This window comes from Oncorhynchus kisutch, linkage group LG25 (genome assembly GCF_002021735.2).
Source record: "Oncorhynchus kisutch isolate 150728-3 linkage group LG25, Okis_V2, whole genome shotgun sequence".
NCBI classification, from domain to species: Eukaryota; Metazoa; Chordata; class Actinopteri; order Salmoniformes; family Salmonidae; genus Oncorhynchus; species Oncorhynchus kisutch.
The window spans coordinates 7,328,598-7,346,010 of record NC_034198.2 but is presented as its reverse complement, the minus strand read 5'-3'; the positions used below and the strand labels follow the sequence as shown (position 1 = coordinate 7,346,010).

Genomic DNA, 17,413 nt, shown 5'->3' with positions numbered 1-17,413 from the left:
CTCATCTCCTCTCTAAGTTCAGCGGGAATGTCTTTGATCAATAGACTTTTTGCTGCTAAGCCTTTTCCCCCAACATTTTTAGATGACCTACTTAGTAATCTCCCCAGTTAGAGTATATAGCTCTTCTTTTCATTAAAAAAGGAGAAGAGGAGAAAGAGACCGAGAGGAGGAGATATCCGCAGGCAGATTTGCCGCACTCTCACAGCTTAATAAATATTGGAGGCGAAGGCTGGCTTCCGTAATGATTTGGTCAATAATAACCTGGGATTAGGGTGGTTTTGAAGGGCAGCTGTTGCTTCATTTGAGCAGGTTTTAACTTGGGAGGGGTTCTTTGCCTCCTGGTGTTGTATTGTATGTGGTTCACAGTCTAGTCTTCAGGTTATTTAATTTTTTATTTCACCTTTTATTTAACCAGGTAGGCAATTTTGAGAATAAGTTCTCATTTATAACTGCGACCTGGCCAAGTTAAAGCAAAGCAGTGCGACAACAACAACACAGAGTTACGCATGGGGTAAACAAACGTACAGTCAATAACACAATAGAAAAGTCTATGTACAATGTGTGCAAATGTAGTAAGATTAGGGCGGTAGGCAATAAATAGGCCATAGAGGTGAAATAATTACAATTTAGCATTAACACTGGAGTGATAGATGTGCAGATGATGATGTGCAAGTAGAGATACCGGGGTGCAAAAAATAAAAAGTAACTATATGGGGATGAGGTAGTTGGATGTGCTATTTACAGATGGGCTGTGTACAGGTACAGTCGGTAAGCTGCTCTGATGTTTAAAGTTAGAGAGGGAGATATGTTTCCAGCTTCAGTGATTTTTGCAATTCGTTCCATTCATTGGCAGCAAAGAACTGGAAGGAAAGGCGGCCAAAGAAGGTGTTGGCTTTGGGGCTGACCAGTGAAATATACATACTGGAGCGTGTGCTATGTGTTGGTGTTGCTATGGTGACCAGTGAGCTGAGATAAGGAGGTGCTTTACCTAGCAAAGACTTATAGATGACCTGGAGCCAGTGGGTTTGGCAAGGAATATGTAGCGAGGGCCATCCAACGAGAGCATACAGGTTGCAGTGGTGGGTAGTATATGGGGCTTGGTGACAAAATGGATGCCACTGTGATAGACTACATCCAATTTGCTGAGTAGAGTGTTGGAGGCTATTTTGTAAATGACATCGCCGAAGTCGAGGATCGGTAGGATAGTCCGTTTTTACGTTTTAATTTCTGTTTGAAAAAGCTAGCCTTAGCTTTCCTAACTGACTGTGTATATTGGTTCCCGACTTCCCTGAAAAGTTGCATATCGCTGGGGCTATTCGATGCTAATGCAGTACACCACAGGATGTTTTTGTGCTGGGGCAGTCAAGTCTGGGGTGAACCAAGGGCTATATCTCTTCTTAGTTCTACATTTTTTTTATGGGGTATTCTTATTTAAGATGGTGCGGAAAGCATTTTTAAAAAGCAACCAGGCATCCTCTACAGACGGGATGAAGTCAATATCCTTCCAGGATACCTGGGCCAGGTCGATTAGAAAGGCCTGCTCACTGAAGTGTTTAAGGGAGCGTTTGACAGTGATGAGGGTTGGTCGTTTGACCGCGGACCCATTACGGACGCAGGCAATGAGGCAGTGATCACTGAGATCCTGGTTGAAGACAGCATTTGTGTATTTAGAGGGCAAGTTGGTCAGGATAATATCTATGAGGGTGCCCATGGTTACGGATTTAGGGTTGTACCTGGTAGGTTCCTTGACAATTTGTCTGAGATTGAGGGCATCTAGCTTAGATTGTTGGACGGCCGGGGTGTTAAGCATATCCCAGTTTAGATCACCTAACAGTACGAACTCTGAAGATAGATGGGTGGGCAATCAATTCACATACGGTGTCCAGGGCACAGCTGGGGCAACGGTGAGAGACTTATGGATTATGGAAAGGTGGATTTTTTTAAAAGTAGAAGCTCAAATTTTTGGGGCACAGACCTGGATAGTATGACAGAACTCTGCAGACTATCTCTTTTGCAACTCTGCCCCCTTTGGCAGTTCTATCTTGTTGGAAAATGTTGTATTTGGGCATGGACATTTCTGAATTTTTGGTGGCCTTCCTAAGCCAGGATTCAGACACAGCTAGGACATCAGGGTTGGCAGAGTGTGCTAAAGCAGAGAATAAAACAAACTTAGGGAGGAGGCTTTTAATGTTAACATGCATGAAACCAAGGCTTTTACGGTTACAGAAGTCAACAAATGAGAGCACCTATGGAACAGGTGTGATGCTGGGGGCTTCAGGGCCTGGGTTAACCAGTGTTTGGCTAAAGGCTATAAGAACTGGTCGTCTAGTGCGTTGGGAACACAGAATTAAAGGAGCGGATTTCTGGCCGTGGTATAATAGATTCAGGGCATAATTTACAGACAAGGATATGGTAGGATGTGAGTACAGTGGAGGTAAACCTAGGCATTGAGTGACGATGAGAGCGGTTGCGTCTCTCGAGGCACCAGTTAAGCCAGGTGAGGTCTCAGCATGTGTGGCAGGTGGGACAAAAGAGCCATCTGAGGCATTTAGGGCGGGGCTGTGTGCTCTACAGTGAAATAAAACAATAATAACTAACCTAAGTGGCAGTATACAAGGCATATTGACATTAGGGAGAGGCATGTGTAGCCGAGTGATCATAGGGTTCATTAAGCAGCAATAGGTGAGTCAGGGAGTCGTTGGTAGTCACTACTACATGAGGCAAGCTGGAGACACGGCGATTCAGAAAGCTAGCGGGCCGGGGCCAGCAGATGGGTCTTCGGCCTGTTGAAACCATCTCGGGCGACTATGTCGGCAGACCAGTCGTGATGGATTGGCAGGGCTCTGTGTCGGCAATAAACGGTTCAGGCCAATTGGCAAAAGAGGTATTGTAGCCCAAGAATTGGGCTATTTCCATAGCTGGTAGCTTCGGCTCTTCGGAGATGGGCCTAGCTCGATGCTAGCTCAAGGCTAACTGGTGCTTGCTTCGAGACAAAGGCGTTAGTCAGGAGTATTCACTTGGATTGCTAGCTAGCTGCAATGCAGTCCGATATTCTCTGGGTTGATATATGCAGTCTGCTGTGCAGACTGGCAGGTATTGACCTAGCTGAAGCTGGCTGGTGTCCGAGTTAACGGTGAAGACCGCTATCAGTGGCTAACTGACTACTAGCTAGTAGCTAGTTAGCTGTCTATCTTCTGATGGGGGTTTCGGTTCTAAAGTATAAAAATAGCAGTTCTGTACCACATTGGGTGAGACGGGTTGCAGGAGAGTATATTCAGTCTGTAGATGGAAAGTGAGATTAAAATATATACGAAATATATACGGGAAAGAAACGAGAAGCGATTATTTACACGGGACAAGAAAAACACACGTCCGACTGCTACGCCATCTTGGATCTATGAATTACATTGGATTTTTGGGGGCAGGAAAGTCAGGAGGAGACATGTCTGAGAAGAAATGAAAGGAACTTAGAGAAGATATAATTATCTGGAGCCAGTGGTCTATAGAGCATTTCTCCTTTATTCATCTTTTCCCATCTATTCCTTCTCTCCTCCCCCTTCTTCTGTATATCATCTCCTATCTCATCCTCTCTCACCTCCTTGGGGAGAGGTTTGTTTGCTTGTGTTCTGGAAGACTGGATTGGGGGTTGGCCACAAGACGTGTGTTGAATTTGGGAGGGGAGTTGGCTATCTATCAAACATGAATGGACTATCGGTCCATCTCTACACTCTACTAACCTCAGCCCCCTCCCCCGTCACACAGTAGTAACAGGCGGAAACACCTGAACATGCTGTCCACGTACACTGCTCAAAAAAATTAAGGGAACACTAAAATAACACATCCTTGATCTGAATGAATGAAATATTCTTATTAAATACTTTTTTTTACATAGTTGAATGTGCTGACAACAAAATCACACAAAAAGTATCATTGGAAATCAAATTTATCAACCCATGGATTTGGAGTCACACTCAAAATTAAAGTGGAAAACCACACTACAGGCTGATCAACTCTGATTTAATGTCCTTAAAACAAGTCAAAATTAGGCTCAGTAGTGTGTGCGGCCTCCACGTGCCTGTATGACCTACCTACAACACCTGGGCATGCTCCTGATGAGGTGGTGGATGGTCCCCTGAGGGATCTCCTCGCAGACCTGGACTAAAGCATCCGCCAACTCCTGGACAGTCTGTAGTGCAACGTGGCGTTGGTGGATGGAGCGAGACATGATGTCCCAGATGTGCTCAATTGGATTCAGGTCTGGGGAACGGGCGGGCCAGTCCATAGCATCAATGCCTTCCTCTTGCAGGAACTGCTGACTAACTCCAGCCACATGAGGTCTAGCATTGGCTTGCATTAGGAGGAACCCAGGGCCAACCTCACCAGCATATGGTCTCACAAAGGGTCTGAGGATCTCATCTCGGTACCTAATGGCAGTCAGGCTACCTCTGGTGAGCACATGGAGGGCTGTGCGCCCCCCCCCAAAGAAATGCCACCCCACACCATGACTGACCCACCGCCAAACCGGTCATGCTGGAGGATGTTGCAGGCAGCAGAACGTTCTCTACGGCGTCTCCAGACTCTGTCACATGTGCTCAGTGTGAACCTGCTTTCATCTGTGAAGAGCACAGGGCACCAGTGGCAAATTTGCCAATCTTGGTGTTCTCTGGCAAATTCCAAATGTCCTGCACGGTGTTGGGCTGTAAGCACAACCCCCACCTGTGGATGTTGGGCCCTCATACCACCCTCATGGAGTCTGTTTCTGACCATTTGAGCAGACACATGCACATTTGTGGCCTGCTGGAGGTCATTTTGCAGGGCTCTGGCAGTGCTCCTCCTGCTCCTCCTTGCACAAAGGCGGAGGTAGCGGTCCTGCTGCTGGTCCTACGGCCTCCTCCACGTCTCCTGATGTAATGGCCTGTCTCCTGGTAGCGCCTCCATGCTCTGGACACTACGCTGACAGACACAGCAAACCTTCTTGCCACGGCTCGCATTGATATTCCATCCAGGATGAGCTGCACTACCTGAGCCACTTGTGTGGGTTGTGGACTCTATTTCATGCTACCACTAGAGTGAAAGCACCGCCAGCATTCAAAAGTGACCAAAACATCAGCCAGGAAGCATAGGAACTGAGAAGTGGTCTGTGGTCACCACCTGCAGAACCACTCCTTTATTGGGGGTGTCTTAATTTCCACCTGTTGTCTATTCCATTTGCACAACAGCATGTGAAATTTATTGTCAATCAGTGTTGCTTCCTAAGTGGACAGTTTGATTTCACAGAAGTGTGATTGACTTGGAGTTACATTGTTGTTTAAGTGTTCCCTTTATTTTTTTGAGCAGTGTATATACACACACACACACAATCTCAATATTGATCAGAAGAGGCTGGCGGGTTTTTATTTTAGACCGGCTGTTAAGGAAAGCAGGGCCAGAGATCTGACAAACAAACAGTGGGAGCTCTTCTCCCTCTCCCATCCACATAAACAGAACCTTGTGGAGACCCTCCCTCGGGCTCGGGTGTGCATACGTGCATGTGCCTGCGTGCACTGTGGGCATGTGATGCTCTTGGCACAGAACCTGTGCTCTTGTTGATCATCTGGCCCGTCATTGCGCCGTCTGTCTCTGCCACAAACACTCTATTCACATGCGCTGCCCATATTTGCAATAATCTGCCAGTATTTGCATCATACTACTACAAAACTACTACATAACCTATTTGTCATTAGTTAGTTTGATAGATACTTTGCAGCATTGCATTTCGAAAGAGACTTTAACATCTCTTAGGTCTAAATGTAACCTATATATAACCTGATCCTGAGCACAAGTCCAGAGTCTTCTGCAAGTCATGATGGTTTTGCCGAGTGACTTTACCTGTATATCTTAAGTATGGGAAATTCTCATATATTTTGCAGGAGGCAGGAGAGCTTGGCTCCATGACGGAAAAAAAAACATTTTAAAAAGGATGAGTCAATTGTGTTGCCTGGATGCAGATTGCCATGTCGATTTCCCTGAGTCTCTTCCTCCACTCTATCCTCGGAGAGGCTGGGGTAGATGAGCCAGAAGATCTCTAGTGAAGAAAAGACACAGTTACTGCGAAAGAGATGAGGAAATAATAGATTTTCTATTAGGAGAGTAGAGGCAGTGGTGTCTGTCTCTCCCTGGGGAGATGGCTTGACTAAAACTGGTCACTCAATATTGGATTGAGTACGTTTACATGCACACTAATAACTCGGTATTAAACCGATTATGGCAGTAGGCAGATTATGCAATAGTCATGTAAACAATGTACTCTAAATTTACTCAATTTTCCTTAATCTTGTCTCAAAATTGAAGTACGCATACGCTGATTAAAACCCCTGGCATTCTGAGCAGTCTTTCGAATGATTAGGACATGTAAACACCTTAATCGATCTCCAGCGGTGTTTTTGATCTGTGCATGTGCCAGCACCAGCCGATCGAGCCTCCCTCTTTAGTGCGAGTGAAGTGTGTTCGGAACAACTGAATGAATGTGTCTTAGAAGTAGTTTTCACACTTTATGTCCATACTCAGAATCAAATATGCTTCCCAAAAATAACATGCTCGCTGTGGTATAATGTCTATTTTGATTGGTGTTTTCCTGCATTCATCAGAGTGCCACCAGTAGACCTGATTTTAGATGTGTCCATGTAAAACAGAATGATTAGGGAAATCATTATTCTCGCAAATCATGTACCTTTTCATCAAACTATTTTATTAATCTGACTTTCCACAATAATCGCATTATTCGGCGCATGAAACCGTCCACAAATGACCATTTTTTTCCACAGCATTTTTGTGTGCCAGGGATTTTACAAGGGATATTTTTTTTTATTAAGCGTTTCTTAGTATTTACCACATAAAGTTGTCCAATACATTGTCTGTATATTCTATGCACAACGTCTGTCTGTCCATACTATGTGTATTTGTCAGCTTAACCCTGCTTGTCCTTCAAGTGAGATGATAGCAGCCCCGTGGATATGCTTGCCATGCTATCCTCTGAGACAGACAGACGAGAGACATTTATCAGAGCTGCCGTCCTATTGGCTGTCAGGGGCGGCCATGACAGATGTAGAGGTTCACATGGTTTCCATGGTAACCCTGCGCCGCCGCAGCCCTCATCGCTGGGCTACAGTAATGTATGTATAATGCAGACGAAGAAGTCTGGCATGGGTAGTTTGAGTTGATTGTTGTTGCTTGTGAGGCGTTGTTGCGTAACTAGACGTGTCAAGGTCACGCTGATTAATTTCTCTGGATTTAATACCACTGGCTGAGTGGATGCTTCGGCTCTGGGCGTTTCCGCGAATCACCATGGGTGTTTTAATTAATTATGTATTTTGACAAACGGTGCGAGCGGTCGTTGTTAACAGTGCCTAGCGAGAAATGGTGTCAGGGTGAGAGGGAAGCATTTCTCTCTCCCTCTCTTTCAATGAGCTGTAGTTCTCTCTCTCTAGCATGGTAGCTCTAGTTACAGTGCATTCAGAAAGTTTTCAGACCCCTTGACTTTTTCCATATTTTGTTGCATTACAGCTTTATTTTAAAATGGATGGAATTGTTTTCCCCCCTCATCAATCTACACACAATATCCCGTTTTTATATATAAAAAAATAAATAATGGAATATCACATTTACATAAGTATTCAGAGAATACAGCCTTGAGTCTTCTTGGGTATGATGCTACAAGCTTAGCACACCTGTATTTGGGTAGTTTCTCCTGTTCTTCTCTGCAGATCCTCTCAAGCTCTGTCCGGTTGGAGGGGGAGCGTCGCTGCACTACTATTTTCAGGTCTCTCCAGAGCTGTTGGATCGGGTTCAAGTCCGGGCTCTGGCTGGGCCACTCAAGGGCAGTCAGAGACTTGTCCCGAAGCCACTCCTGCGTTGTCCTGGCTGTGTGTTTAGGGTCGTTGTTGGAAGATGAACCTTCTCCCCAATCTGAGTTCCTGAGTGCTCTGGAGCACATTTTCATCAAGGATCTCTCTGTACATTGCACTGTTCATCTTTCCCTCGATCCTGACTAGTCTCCCAGTCCCTGCCGCTGAAAACATCCCCACAGCATGATGCTGCCATCACCATACTTCACCGTAGGGATGGTGCAGGTTTCTTCCAGATGGGACGCTTGGCATTGAGGCCAAAGAGTTCAACCTTGGTTTCATAAGACTAGAGAATCTTGTTTCTCATGGTCTGAGAATCCTTTAGGTGGCTTTGGGCAAACTCCAAGTGGGCTGTCATGTGCGTTTTACTGAGGAGTGGCTTCTGTCTGGCCACTCTACCATAAAGTCCTGATTGGTGGAGTGCTGTAGAGATGGTTGTCCTTCTGGAAGGTTCTCCTCTCTCCATAGAGGAACTCTGGAGCTCTGTCAGAGAGACCATCGGGTTCTTGGTCACCTCCCTGACCAAGGCCCTTCTCCCCTGATTGCTCAGTTTAGCTGAGTGGCCAGCTCTAGGAATAGTCTTGGTGGTTCCAAACTTCTTCCATTTAAGAATGATGAAGGCCACTGTGTTCTTGGGGACCTTCAATGCTGCAGAATTCTTTGGTACCCTCCCTGTGCCTCGACACAATCCTGTCTCAATCCTGTCTCGGAGCTCTACAGACAATTCCTTCAACCTAATGGCTTGGTTTCTGCTCTGACATGCACTGTAAACTGTGGGACCTTATATAGACAGGTGAGTGCCTTTCCAAATCATGTCCAATCAATTGAATTTACCCCAGATGGACACCAATCAAGTTGTAGAAACATCTCAAGGATTATCAATGGAAACAGGATGCACCTGAGCTCTATTTCGAGTCTCATAGCAAAGGGTCTGAAAGCTTATGTAAATAGAATTCTTATTTTTAATACATTTGCAAACATTTCTAAAATCATGTTTACACATTGTCATTATGGGGTATTGTGTGTAGATTGAGTTTTTTTTTTAAATCAATTTTAGAATAATGCTGTAACGTAACAAATGTGGAAAAAGTGAAGGGGTCTGAATACTTTCCGAATGCACTGTAATGTTTCTTAAACACACTTTAGAACACACACTTTTCAACACACTTTTTTTTTGCAGACACTCACACCCTGACTCCCTCACAAATAACTGTTTCTTCCTCAACACATTTTTGATTTGCCTCATTGATCCTCTTAAAGAGGGAATAGTGCAAACTGGCCGTTCAGACAGAAAATCCCTAACTAGATGTGACAAGCACTTAAAGGCAATCGGCTGGTGAGCCATACCAACAGTACAGGCACATGGATCATTCCTGGGGTATATGCTAAAATGTTCTATAGTCTATATCTATGCCCATTAGCATAACGTTTGCTTTAGGTCTTTTCCAAATTATGACGACGCATAGTGAAGGATGCACAGTCAATTGAAGGTGAACCATATAAATGTTTTTGGTGTAAAAATTCCTTTAGCATTTACTACATATCATACACCATACTTTCTCTCTCTCTCTCTGTTAATATTGATGTACCAGTTGTAAGGTATATACGATACATGCTTAACAAGGTGAATCAAAGCTGGGACCGAGAGACTGAAAAACAGCTTTTATCTCAAGGTCATCAGACTGTTAAACAGCGATCACTAACACAGAGAGGCTGCTGCCTACATACAGTGGGGCAAAAAAGTATTTAGTCAGCCACCAATTGTGCAAGTTCTCCCACTTAAAAAGATGAGAGGCCTGTAATTTTCATCATAGGTACACTTCAACTATGACAGACAAAATGAAGAAAAAAAATCCAGAAAATCACATTGCAGGATTTTTTATGAATTTATTTGCAAATTATGGTGGAAAATAAGTATTTGGTCACCTACAAACAAGCAAGATTTCTGGCTCTCACAGACCTGTAACTTCTTCTTTAAGAGGCTCCTCTGTCCTCCACTCGTTACCTGTATTAATGGCACCCGTTTGAACTTGTTATCAGTATAAAAGACACCTGTCCACAACCTCAGTCACACTCCAAACTCCACTATGGCGAGGACCAAAGAGCTGTCAAAGGACACCAGAAACAAAATTGTAGACCTGCACCGGACTGAATCTGCAATAGGTAAGCAGCTTGGTTTGAAGAAATCAACAATCATCAGCAATTATGCAATTATGCAATTATACAAGACCACTGATAATCTCCCTCGATCTGGGGCTCCACGCAAGATCATTCACACGGGGGGACCTAGTGAATGACCTGCAGAGAGCTGGGACCAAAGTAACAAAGCCTACCATCAGTAACACACTACGCCGCCAGGGGCTCAAATCCTGCAGTGCCAGACGTGTCCCCCTGCTTAAGCCAGTACATATCCAGGCCCGTCTGAAGTTTGCTAGAGAGCATTTGGATGATCCAGAAGAAGATTGGGAGAATGCCATATGGTCAGATGAAACCAAAATATAACTTTTGGTAAAAACTCAACTCGTCGTGTTTGGAGGACAAAGAATGCTGAGTTGCATCCAAAGAACACCATACCTACTGTGAAGCATGGGGGTGGAAACATCATGCTTTGGGGTTGGTTTTCTGCAAAGGGACCAGGACGACTGATCCGTGTAAAGGAAAGAATGAATGGGGCCATGTATCGTGAGATTTTGAGTGAAAACCTCCTTCCATCAGCAAGGGCATTGAAGATGAAATGTAGCTGGGTCTTTCAGCATGACAATGATCCCAAACACACCGCCCGGGCAACGAAGGAGTGGTAAGAAGCATTTCAAGGTCCTGGAGTGACCTAGCCAGTCTCCAGATCTCAACCCCATAGAAAATCTTTGGAGGGAGTTGAAAGTCTGTGTTGCCCAGCAACAGCCCCAAAACATCACTGCTCTAGAGGAGACCTGCTTGGAGGAATGGGCCAAAATACCAGCAACAGTGTGTGAAAACCTTGTGAAGACTTACAGAAAACGTTTGACCTCTGTCATTGCCAACAAAGGGTATATAACAAAGTATTGAGAAACTTTTGTTATTGACCAAATACTTATTTTCCACCATAATTTGCTAATAAATTCATAAAAAATCCTACAATGTGATTTTCTGGATTTTTTTTCTTCATTTTGTCTGTCATAGTTGAAGTGTACCTATGATGAAAATTACAGGCCTCTCATCTTTTTAAGTGGGAGAACTTGCACAATTGGTGACTGACTAAATACTTTTTTGCCCCACTGTACATACTTGAAATCATTGGCCACTTTAATAAATGGATCACTAGTCACTTTAAATAATGCCATTTTAATAATGTTTACATATCTTACATTACTCATCTCATATGTTTATACTGTATCTTATACCATCTATTATTGCATCTTGCCTATGCCGCTTGGTCATCGCTAATCCATATATTTATATGTACATATTCTTATTCCATCCCTTGAGACTTGTGTGTATTAGGTAGTTGTTGTGGAATTGTTAGATTACTTCGATTATTACGTTTTAATTTTTTTGATTTAAACATTATTTAATCTCTTTTTCAAGAGAGACCTGGTCCAATAGCAGCAGGGGGAACAAAGTTTCAAACAAAACAATGTCCATACACTAACACAACATTAAACAAAACTATATACACACACAGTACAACAATTACATATTATGTAAAAAAAAAAAAAAAAACACGAATGTCTTGACTAAAAAACAGCTGTCCTAAAGACAATTACACTCTTATGATATTTACATCAACCAAGTGTTTAAACGAGACTAGATCATCAAATGTTAAAATGTTCAGGAGAGAATTCCAGGACCACGGAGCTGAGTAACTAAAACTATTTCTACCATAACCTGTTCTAATTCTTGGTACTGTTAAATATTACTGCTCTGTCGAAACTAGAAGCATTTCGCTACGCTCGCATTAACATCTGCTAACCATGTGTATGGGACCAATACGATTTGATTTGACACGTTTTTATTTTTATCTCTCTTTCTCCCTCTCTGCAGTGAGAAGAGGAAGCTGCAGGTGAATATCGCCAGTCCCATCCAGTGCAGTATGAATGGCAGGAAGTGTACTGTCATTGTGGAGCCCAAGATCAACCAATCGCAGCCAGACTTCACCAAGAGCCGCTCCGGTTATATCCTGGCAGTGCCTGGAAACTAAAAGGGCCACTCGGGGGCCACTCGGTCTGTGACAAGGACAAGTGACGATGAGGAATATGTGAATCATAACTCTGTTGGTATAGAGCTCATTTGTGAACTAGATGGCATGATATGATACATGGGAGGGTAGAACTCTCAGAATGAAAGCCATGCCAAATTTGTAACTCTGATTAGATATTTATTTGACGTAACTCAATGTTTTTCAATAGGACATGTAAGATGTTTAATACATATACATGTGTTTAGTTAATTAGACAGACTCACACACATGCACAACATTAATTCACCAAAGAGTAGATTTTTTTCCTCTCACTTTTCGATATCAAGTTGAGTTCACATGTACAACCGAGCTGTTTTGTCGGGGCATCGATCATTATATGTTACGCTAGCTTTGGTTAATCATGATTAGTGTCACATTATCCGGCATTTCATTTGAGTAAGAAAAGCTTGTTCAGAAATGTATATTCTCACGGCTACAGTGCCTTCAGAAAGTATTCATACCCCTTGACTTATTCCACATTGTTGTGTTACAGCCTGAATTCAACAAGTGATTAAATAGATTTGTTTTCTGACCCATCTACACAAAATACCCCTATAATGGAAACATTTGAAATGTTAGCAAATGTATTGAAAATGAAATACAGAAATAACATTTTACATAGGTATTCACACCCCTGAATCAAGGCATGTTAGAATCACCTTTGACAGTGATTACAGCTGTGAGTTCTTCTGGGTACATCTTTAAGAGCTTTGCACACCTAGATTGTACAATATTTGCAAATGATTCTTTCAAAAATTCTTCAAGCTCTGTCAAGTTGGTTGTTTATCATTGCTAGACAGCCATTTTCAAGTCTTGCCATAGATTGTAAAGCTGATTGAAGTCAAAACTGTAACTTGGCAACTCCAGTGAATATTTGGCCTTGTATTTTGGGTTATTGTCCTCCTGAAAGGTGACTTTGTCTTCAAGTGTCTGTTGAAAAGCAGACTGAACCAGGTTTTCCTCTAGGATTTTGCCTGTGCTTAGCTCTATTCTGTTTATTTTTATCCTAAATAAACGTCATATTCCTTGCCAACAACAAGCATACCCATAACATGATGCAGCCCCCACCATGCTTGAAAAAAAATGGTACTCAGTGATGAGTTGTGTTGTATTTGCCCTAATAATAATGCTTTCTATTCAGGACATAAAGTTTTTCTTTGACACATTGTTTGCTGTTTTAAGATAGTGCCTTATTGCAGACAGGATGCATGTTTTGGAATATTTCTAATCTGTACAGGCTTCCTTCTTTTCACTCTGTCATCTAGGTTAGTATTGTGGAGTAACTACGATTGTATCACTGCCATTAAACTGTTTTAAAATCACCATTGACCTCATGGTGAAATCCCCTAGCGGTGTCCTTCCTCTCCGGCAACTGAGTTAGGGTTAGGAAGGACGCCTGTATCTTTCTAGAGACTGGGTGTATTGATAAACCATCCAAAGTGTAATTAATAACTTCACCATGCTCAAAGAGATATTCAATGTCAACATTGTTATTGCACACAGAATGTGTCCATGCAACTTATTATGTGACTTGTTAAGCATATTTTTACTGCTGAATTTATTTAGGCTTGCCATAACAAAGGGGTTGAATACTTATTGACTTGAGACATTTCAGTTTTTATTTAAGTGTAAAAACATCATTCTAATTTGACATTATGGGGTATTGTGTGTAGGCCAGTGACACACAATCTAAATGTAATCCATTTTAAATTGAGGCTGTAACACAACAAAATGTGGAAAAGTCTAGGGGTGTGAAAGCACTATGTATGTTTTCATTATTTATTTGTATCTAAAATGGATATTTGATGGAAATATGTTTAACACAACCCTTGTTTTAGACTACAGATAGACCACAGCCAGTCCTACATACACACATTTTCCATTCCTTTTGTTTTTTGGAAGAAGAATGGGAGAGAATGTTGTTCTATGTACTTCAACGACGGAACAGTGTCAGAGGCACAGATGAGAAGTGTGTCGTTCTTAAGTTAGTTTGTCACAGGGTGTGAGTGGGATGTGTTGAGCATATCCTGAACCTGAACGTCACGACATGCTCTGAGAGGAGCATTAAAATATATATTTTAACCTCTTATTTCTATGCATATACTGTACAGATGTAGCATGATGTTATGGGTATGCTTGTCACTGGCAGGGACTGGGGAGTTTGTCAGGATTAAAATAAATATGAAAGGAGCAAAGCCCAGATAAAATGTTAGAAACCCTGCCTCATTCTTCTGAATACCTAACCCTCAGATAATTATATTTTTCAGCGGGACAATTGCACAAATGTTAATGCCAAAGACACCAGAATGGCCTTCCAATAGGTGTTGAGTGTTCCTGAATGATCCGGTCTGTCATGACTCATATCGGCTTGAAAATAAGAGACTAGGCTGACAAAAACAATGGATATATGTTGCCCTAAGAGTTTTGTGAAGTTGATAGAATCTTATTCCAAATGTTTTACAGCTGTAATAGCTGCCAAAGGTTATTACACAAAGGAATAACTCTCCGGTGTGAAGATATACGCAATCAAGACATCTTTGTGTTTTATATTTTATTTATTCAGACGATTTTCTATAATTTTCTTTGACTTTGGAAATGTGCAGTAGGTTGTGTAAATCAGTAGTAAAAAAAACATTTAATTAATTGTTTTAATTTTATGGCAGCAAAATGTGAAGACTGCAAGGGGTGTGTAGTCTTTCATTAGGGACTGTCAGTTGGCATTATTTTCAGTTAAAAATCTCCAATCAGTTTCAGAATTGCTGCCGAGTGCTTATTGCTTTGCAAATTGGCCAGGAAAATTGGTACATAATTAGTTAATTAGCGTGTCTCATCTCAACTAAAGAAATCTTCCTTTACCTTGCAACAATGGCGTATGATGACCTTGTTCTGTTGCTTGATAAGGCACTTTAGACCAGAAAATGGCTGCAACCTGCTGGAAAATGTCCCTCTATTAGGGGAAAGTTGTAGGCTATGTATTGTGGATAGTATCTCTAATGGCAGGTGTTTTAATATGTGGTTAGTCCTCAGGGCTGCCTGTCAAACTTGCTTATTATAGCTCGCCCCCATATCCCCTGACTGTCTGTGACAGTCACATCCGACTGAAATAGGTTTCTCTCTCCTGTCTCCCGACATGCCTGTCTTGAAAGGAAGGATACTTTTATCTGAGAACAAAAGCCTGGCTTGGCTGCCTCTCCTCTCCTCCCCTCTATTCTCTCTCCTCTCTCTATCTCTCTATCTATCTCCTCCTTCGCTCCATCACATCTCTTGGCACTCTGCCCGGGTGGGTAGACTGACACTGCAGGGCCAATGAGGAGTTTATTCTGAACCCCCCTGTTCCCCGGAGGAGAGGGGGGGGGGGGGGAGAGAGAGAGGAAAGGGAGAGAGCGTATCAATGAGGACAGAGAGCTGGATGAGATGCCCACTTTCCTCACCACTACATAAATAAGACCGGTACAAACGGTTGATTATTTAGCTGAGTAAGGATTCTAATGGTTCACTGTCACTCTGGGATGCAGCATGGAGGCTGTTAATATCCTGAGTCATCTACTGGACATTCAGTACACATGGATAAAAAGAAGGCGGTTGAAAATAGTTGACCTGTGCCATCACATTCTTTCAGCTTTACCCTTCAGTTTGTGATCTGTGTCTAGAAGGTGTTGTGCCCGCCGAATCCTTGCCCTCCTTGGTTTGTGTTGGGCTTGACTTTTCTTATCCAAAGCTTAACCTACAGTAGGATAAATCCCCTTGATTGTTTGTTTTTTTGCTCGCCAGATAGCACTCCTAGTGCCTTCAGAAAGGGAACCCAGTCTATAACATTTCATTGAGTTTCTTCTGTTGGTAACCATTTTGATTACAATTGTAAGATGTATACCCAATTCTCAGCAATTGTTTTAATTTTAATGCAACGATATCTGCAAATTGAGGAAGGTTGGAACATTGTTGTAATCTAGGGGGTGGTAACGTTGAGTTTCTGTAATGAGTATACAGTGAGGGGAAAAAACTATTTGATCCCCTGCTGCTTTTGTACGTTTTCCCACTGACAAAGAAATGATCAGTCTATAATTTTGGCGAGGGTCTGGACAGGTGTCTTTTATACAGGTAACACACTGAGATTAGGAGCACTCCCTTTAAGAGTGTGCTCCTAATCTCAGCTCGTTACCTGTATAAAAGACACCTGGGAGCCAGAAATCCTTCTGATTGAGAGGGGGTCAAATAATGATTTCCCTCATTAAAATGCAAATCAATTTATAACATTTTTGACATGCATTTTTCTGGATTTTTTGTTGTTGTTATTCTGTCTCTCTCACTGTTCAAATAAACCTACCATTAAAATTATAGACTGATCATTTCTTTGTCAGTGGGCAAACGTACAAAATCAGCAGGAGATCAAATACTTTTTTCCCTCACTGTATATATATTCTAATTTCCTTCAATATATTCAATACACCATATATATATATATATATAGATTCATTTGCTGATCAAACTATTTGCCTAATTTAATATTTTGTGTATTTTTGTCATATCTGTCTCTCTCGTGTGTGTGTGTGTGTGTATATATATTGATAATGAATGAGTGTTTGGACCAAATCTGAAGGGTTAGGGTTAAATATACAAGGACCCACAGTGATTGTTATTTGATTGAATCATTTAATTAATAAACATATTTGTTCCAGTGGAATGACTCTTTAGTTGACAGGACATTTGATGTTGCTCACCTAGTGTGTGTCTTTGTGTGTGTGAATTTGTGTTTACAACCAGGAAAACACATGCTTCATCAAGGTCTGCTGGTATGTAGGCTAGTCTATGATGTTTTCTCCTTCTCCCAGCTGTTGTCTCTGTGCTGTCGGTAATATGGGGGAGCCAAACCACGCTAATCCGCCTGCTAACCAAGCAGCTGTTTCCCAGGATGCTAATCCGCCTGCTAACCAAGCAGCTGTTTCCCAGGATGCTAATCCGCCTGCTAACCAAGCTGATGTTTCCCAGGATGCTAATCCGCCTGCTAACCTACCAGCTGTTTCCCAGGATGCTAATCCGCCTGCTAACCTACCAGCTGTTTCCCAGGATGCTAATCCGCCTGCTAACCTACCAGCTGTTTCCCAGGATGCTAATCCGCCTGCTAACCTACCAGCTGTTTCCCAGGATGCTAATCCGCCTGCTAACCTACCAGCTGTTTCCCAGGATGCTAATCCGCCTGCTAACCTACCAGCTGTTTCCCAGGATGCTAATCCGCCTGCTAACCTACCAGCTGTTTCCCAGGATGCTAATCCGCCTGCTAACCTACCAGCTGTTTCCAAGGATGCTAATCCGCCTG

At 42.5% G+C, this 17,413-nt stretch overlaps 1 protein-coding gene across 1 annotated transcript in view; it reads left to right on the top strand.

The window, feature by feature from the left end:
- The window catches only part of LOC109870556 (unconventional myosin-Id), a 122,911-nt gene extending 106,131 nt beyond the window's left edge, over positions 1–16,780 (top strand). The window contains exon 22 of the mRNA XM_020461116.2: positions 11,904–16,780. Coding sequence (XP_020316705.1) covers positions 11,904–12,060 — 157 coding nt within the window. The 3' untranslated portion in view covers positions 12,061–16,780. The remainder of the gene's footprint in view (positions 1–11,903) is intronic.
- Positions 16,781–17,413: the final 633 nt, after the last annotated feature.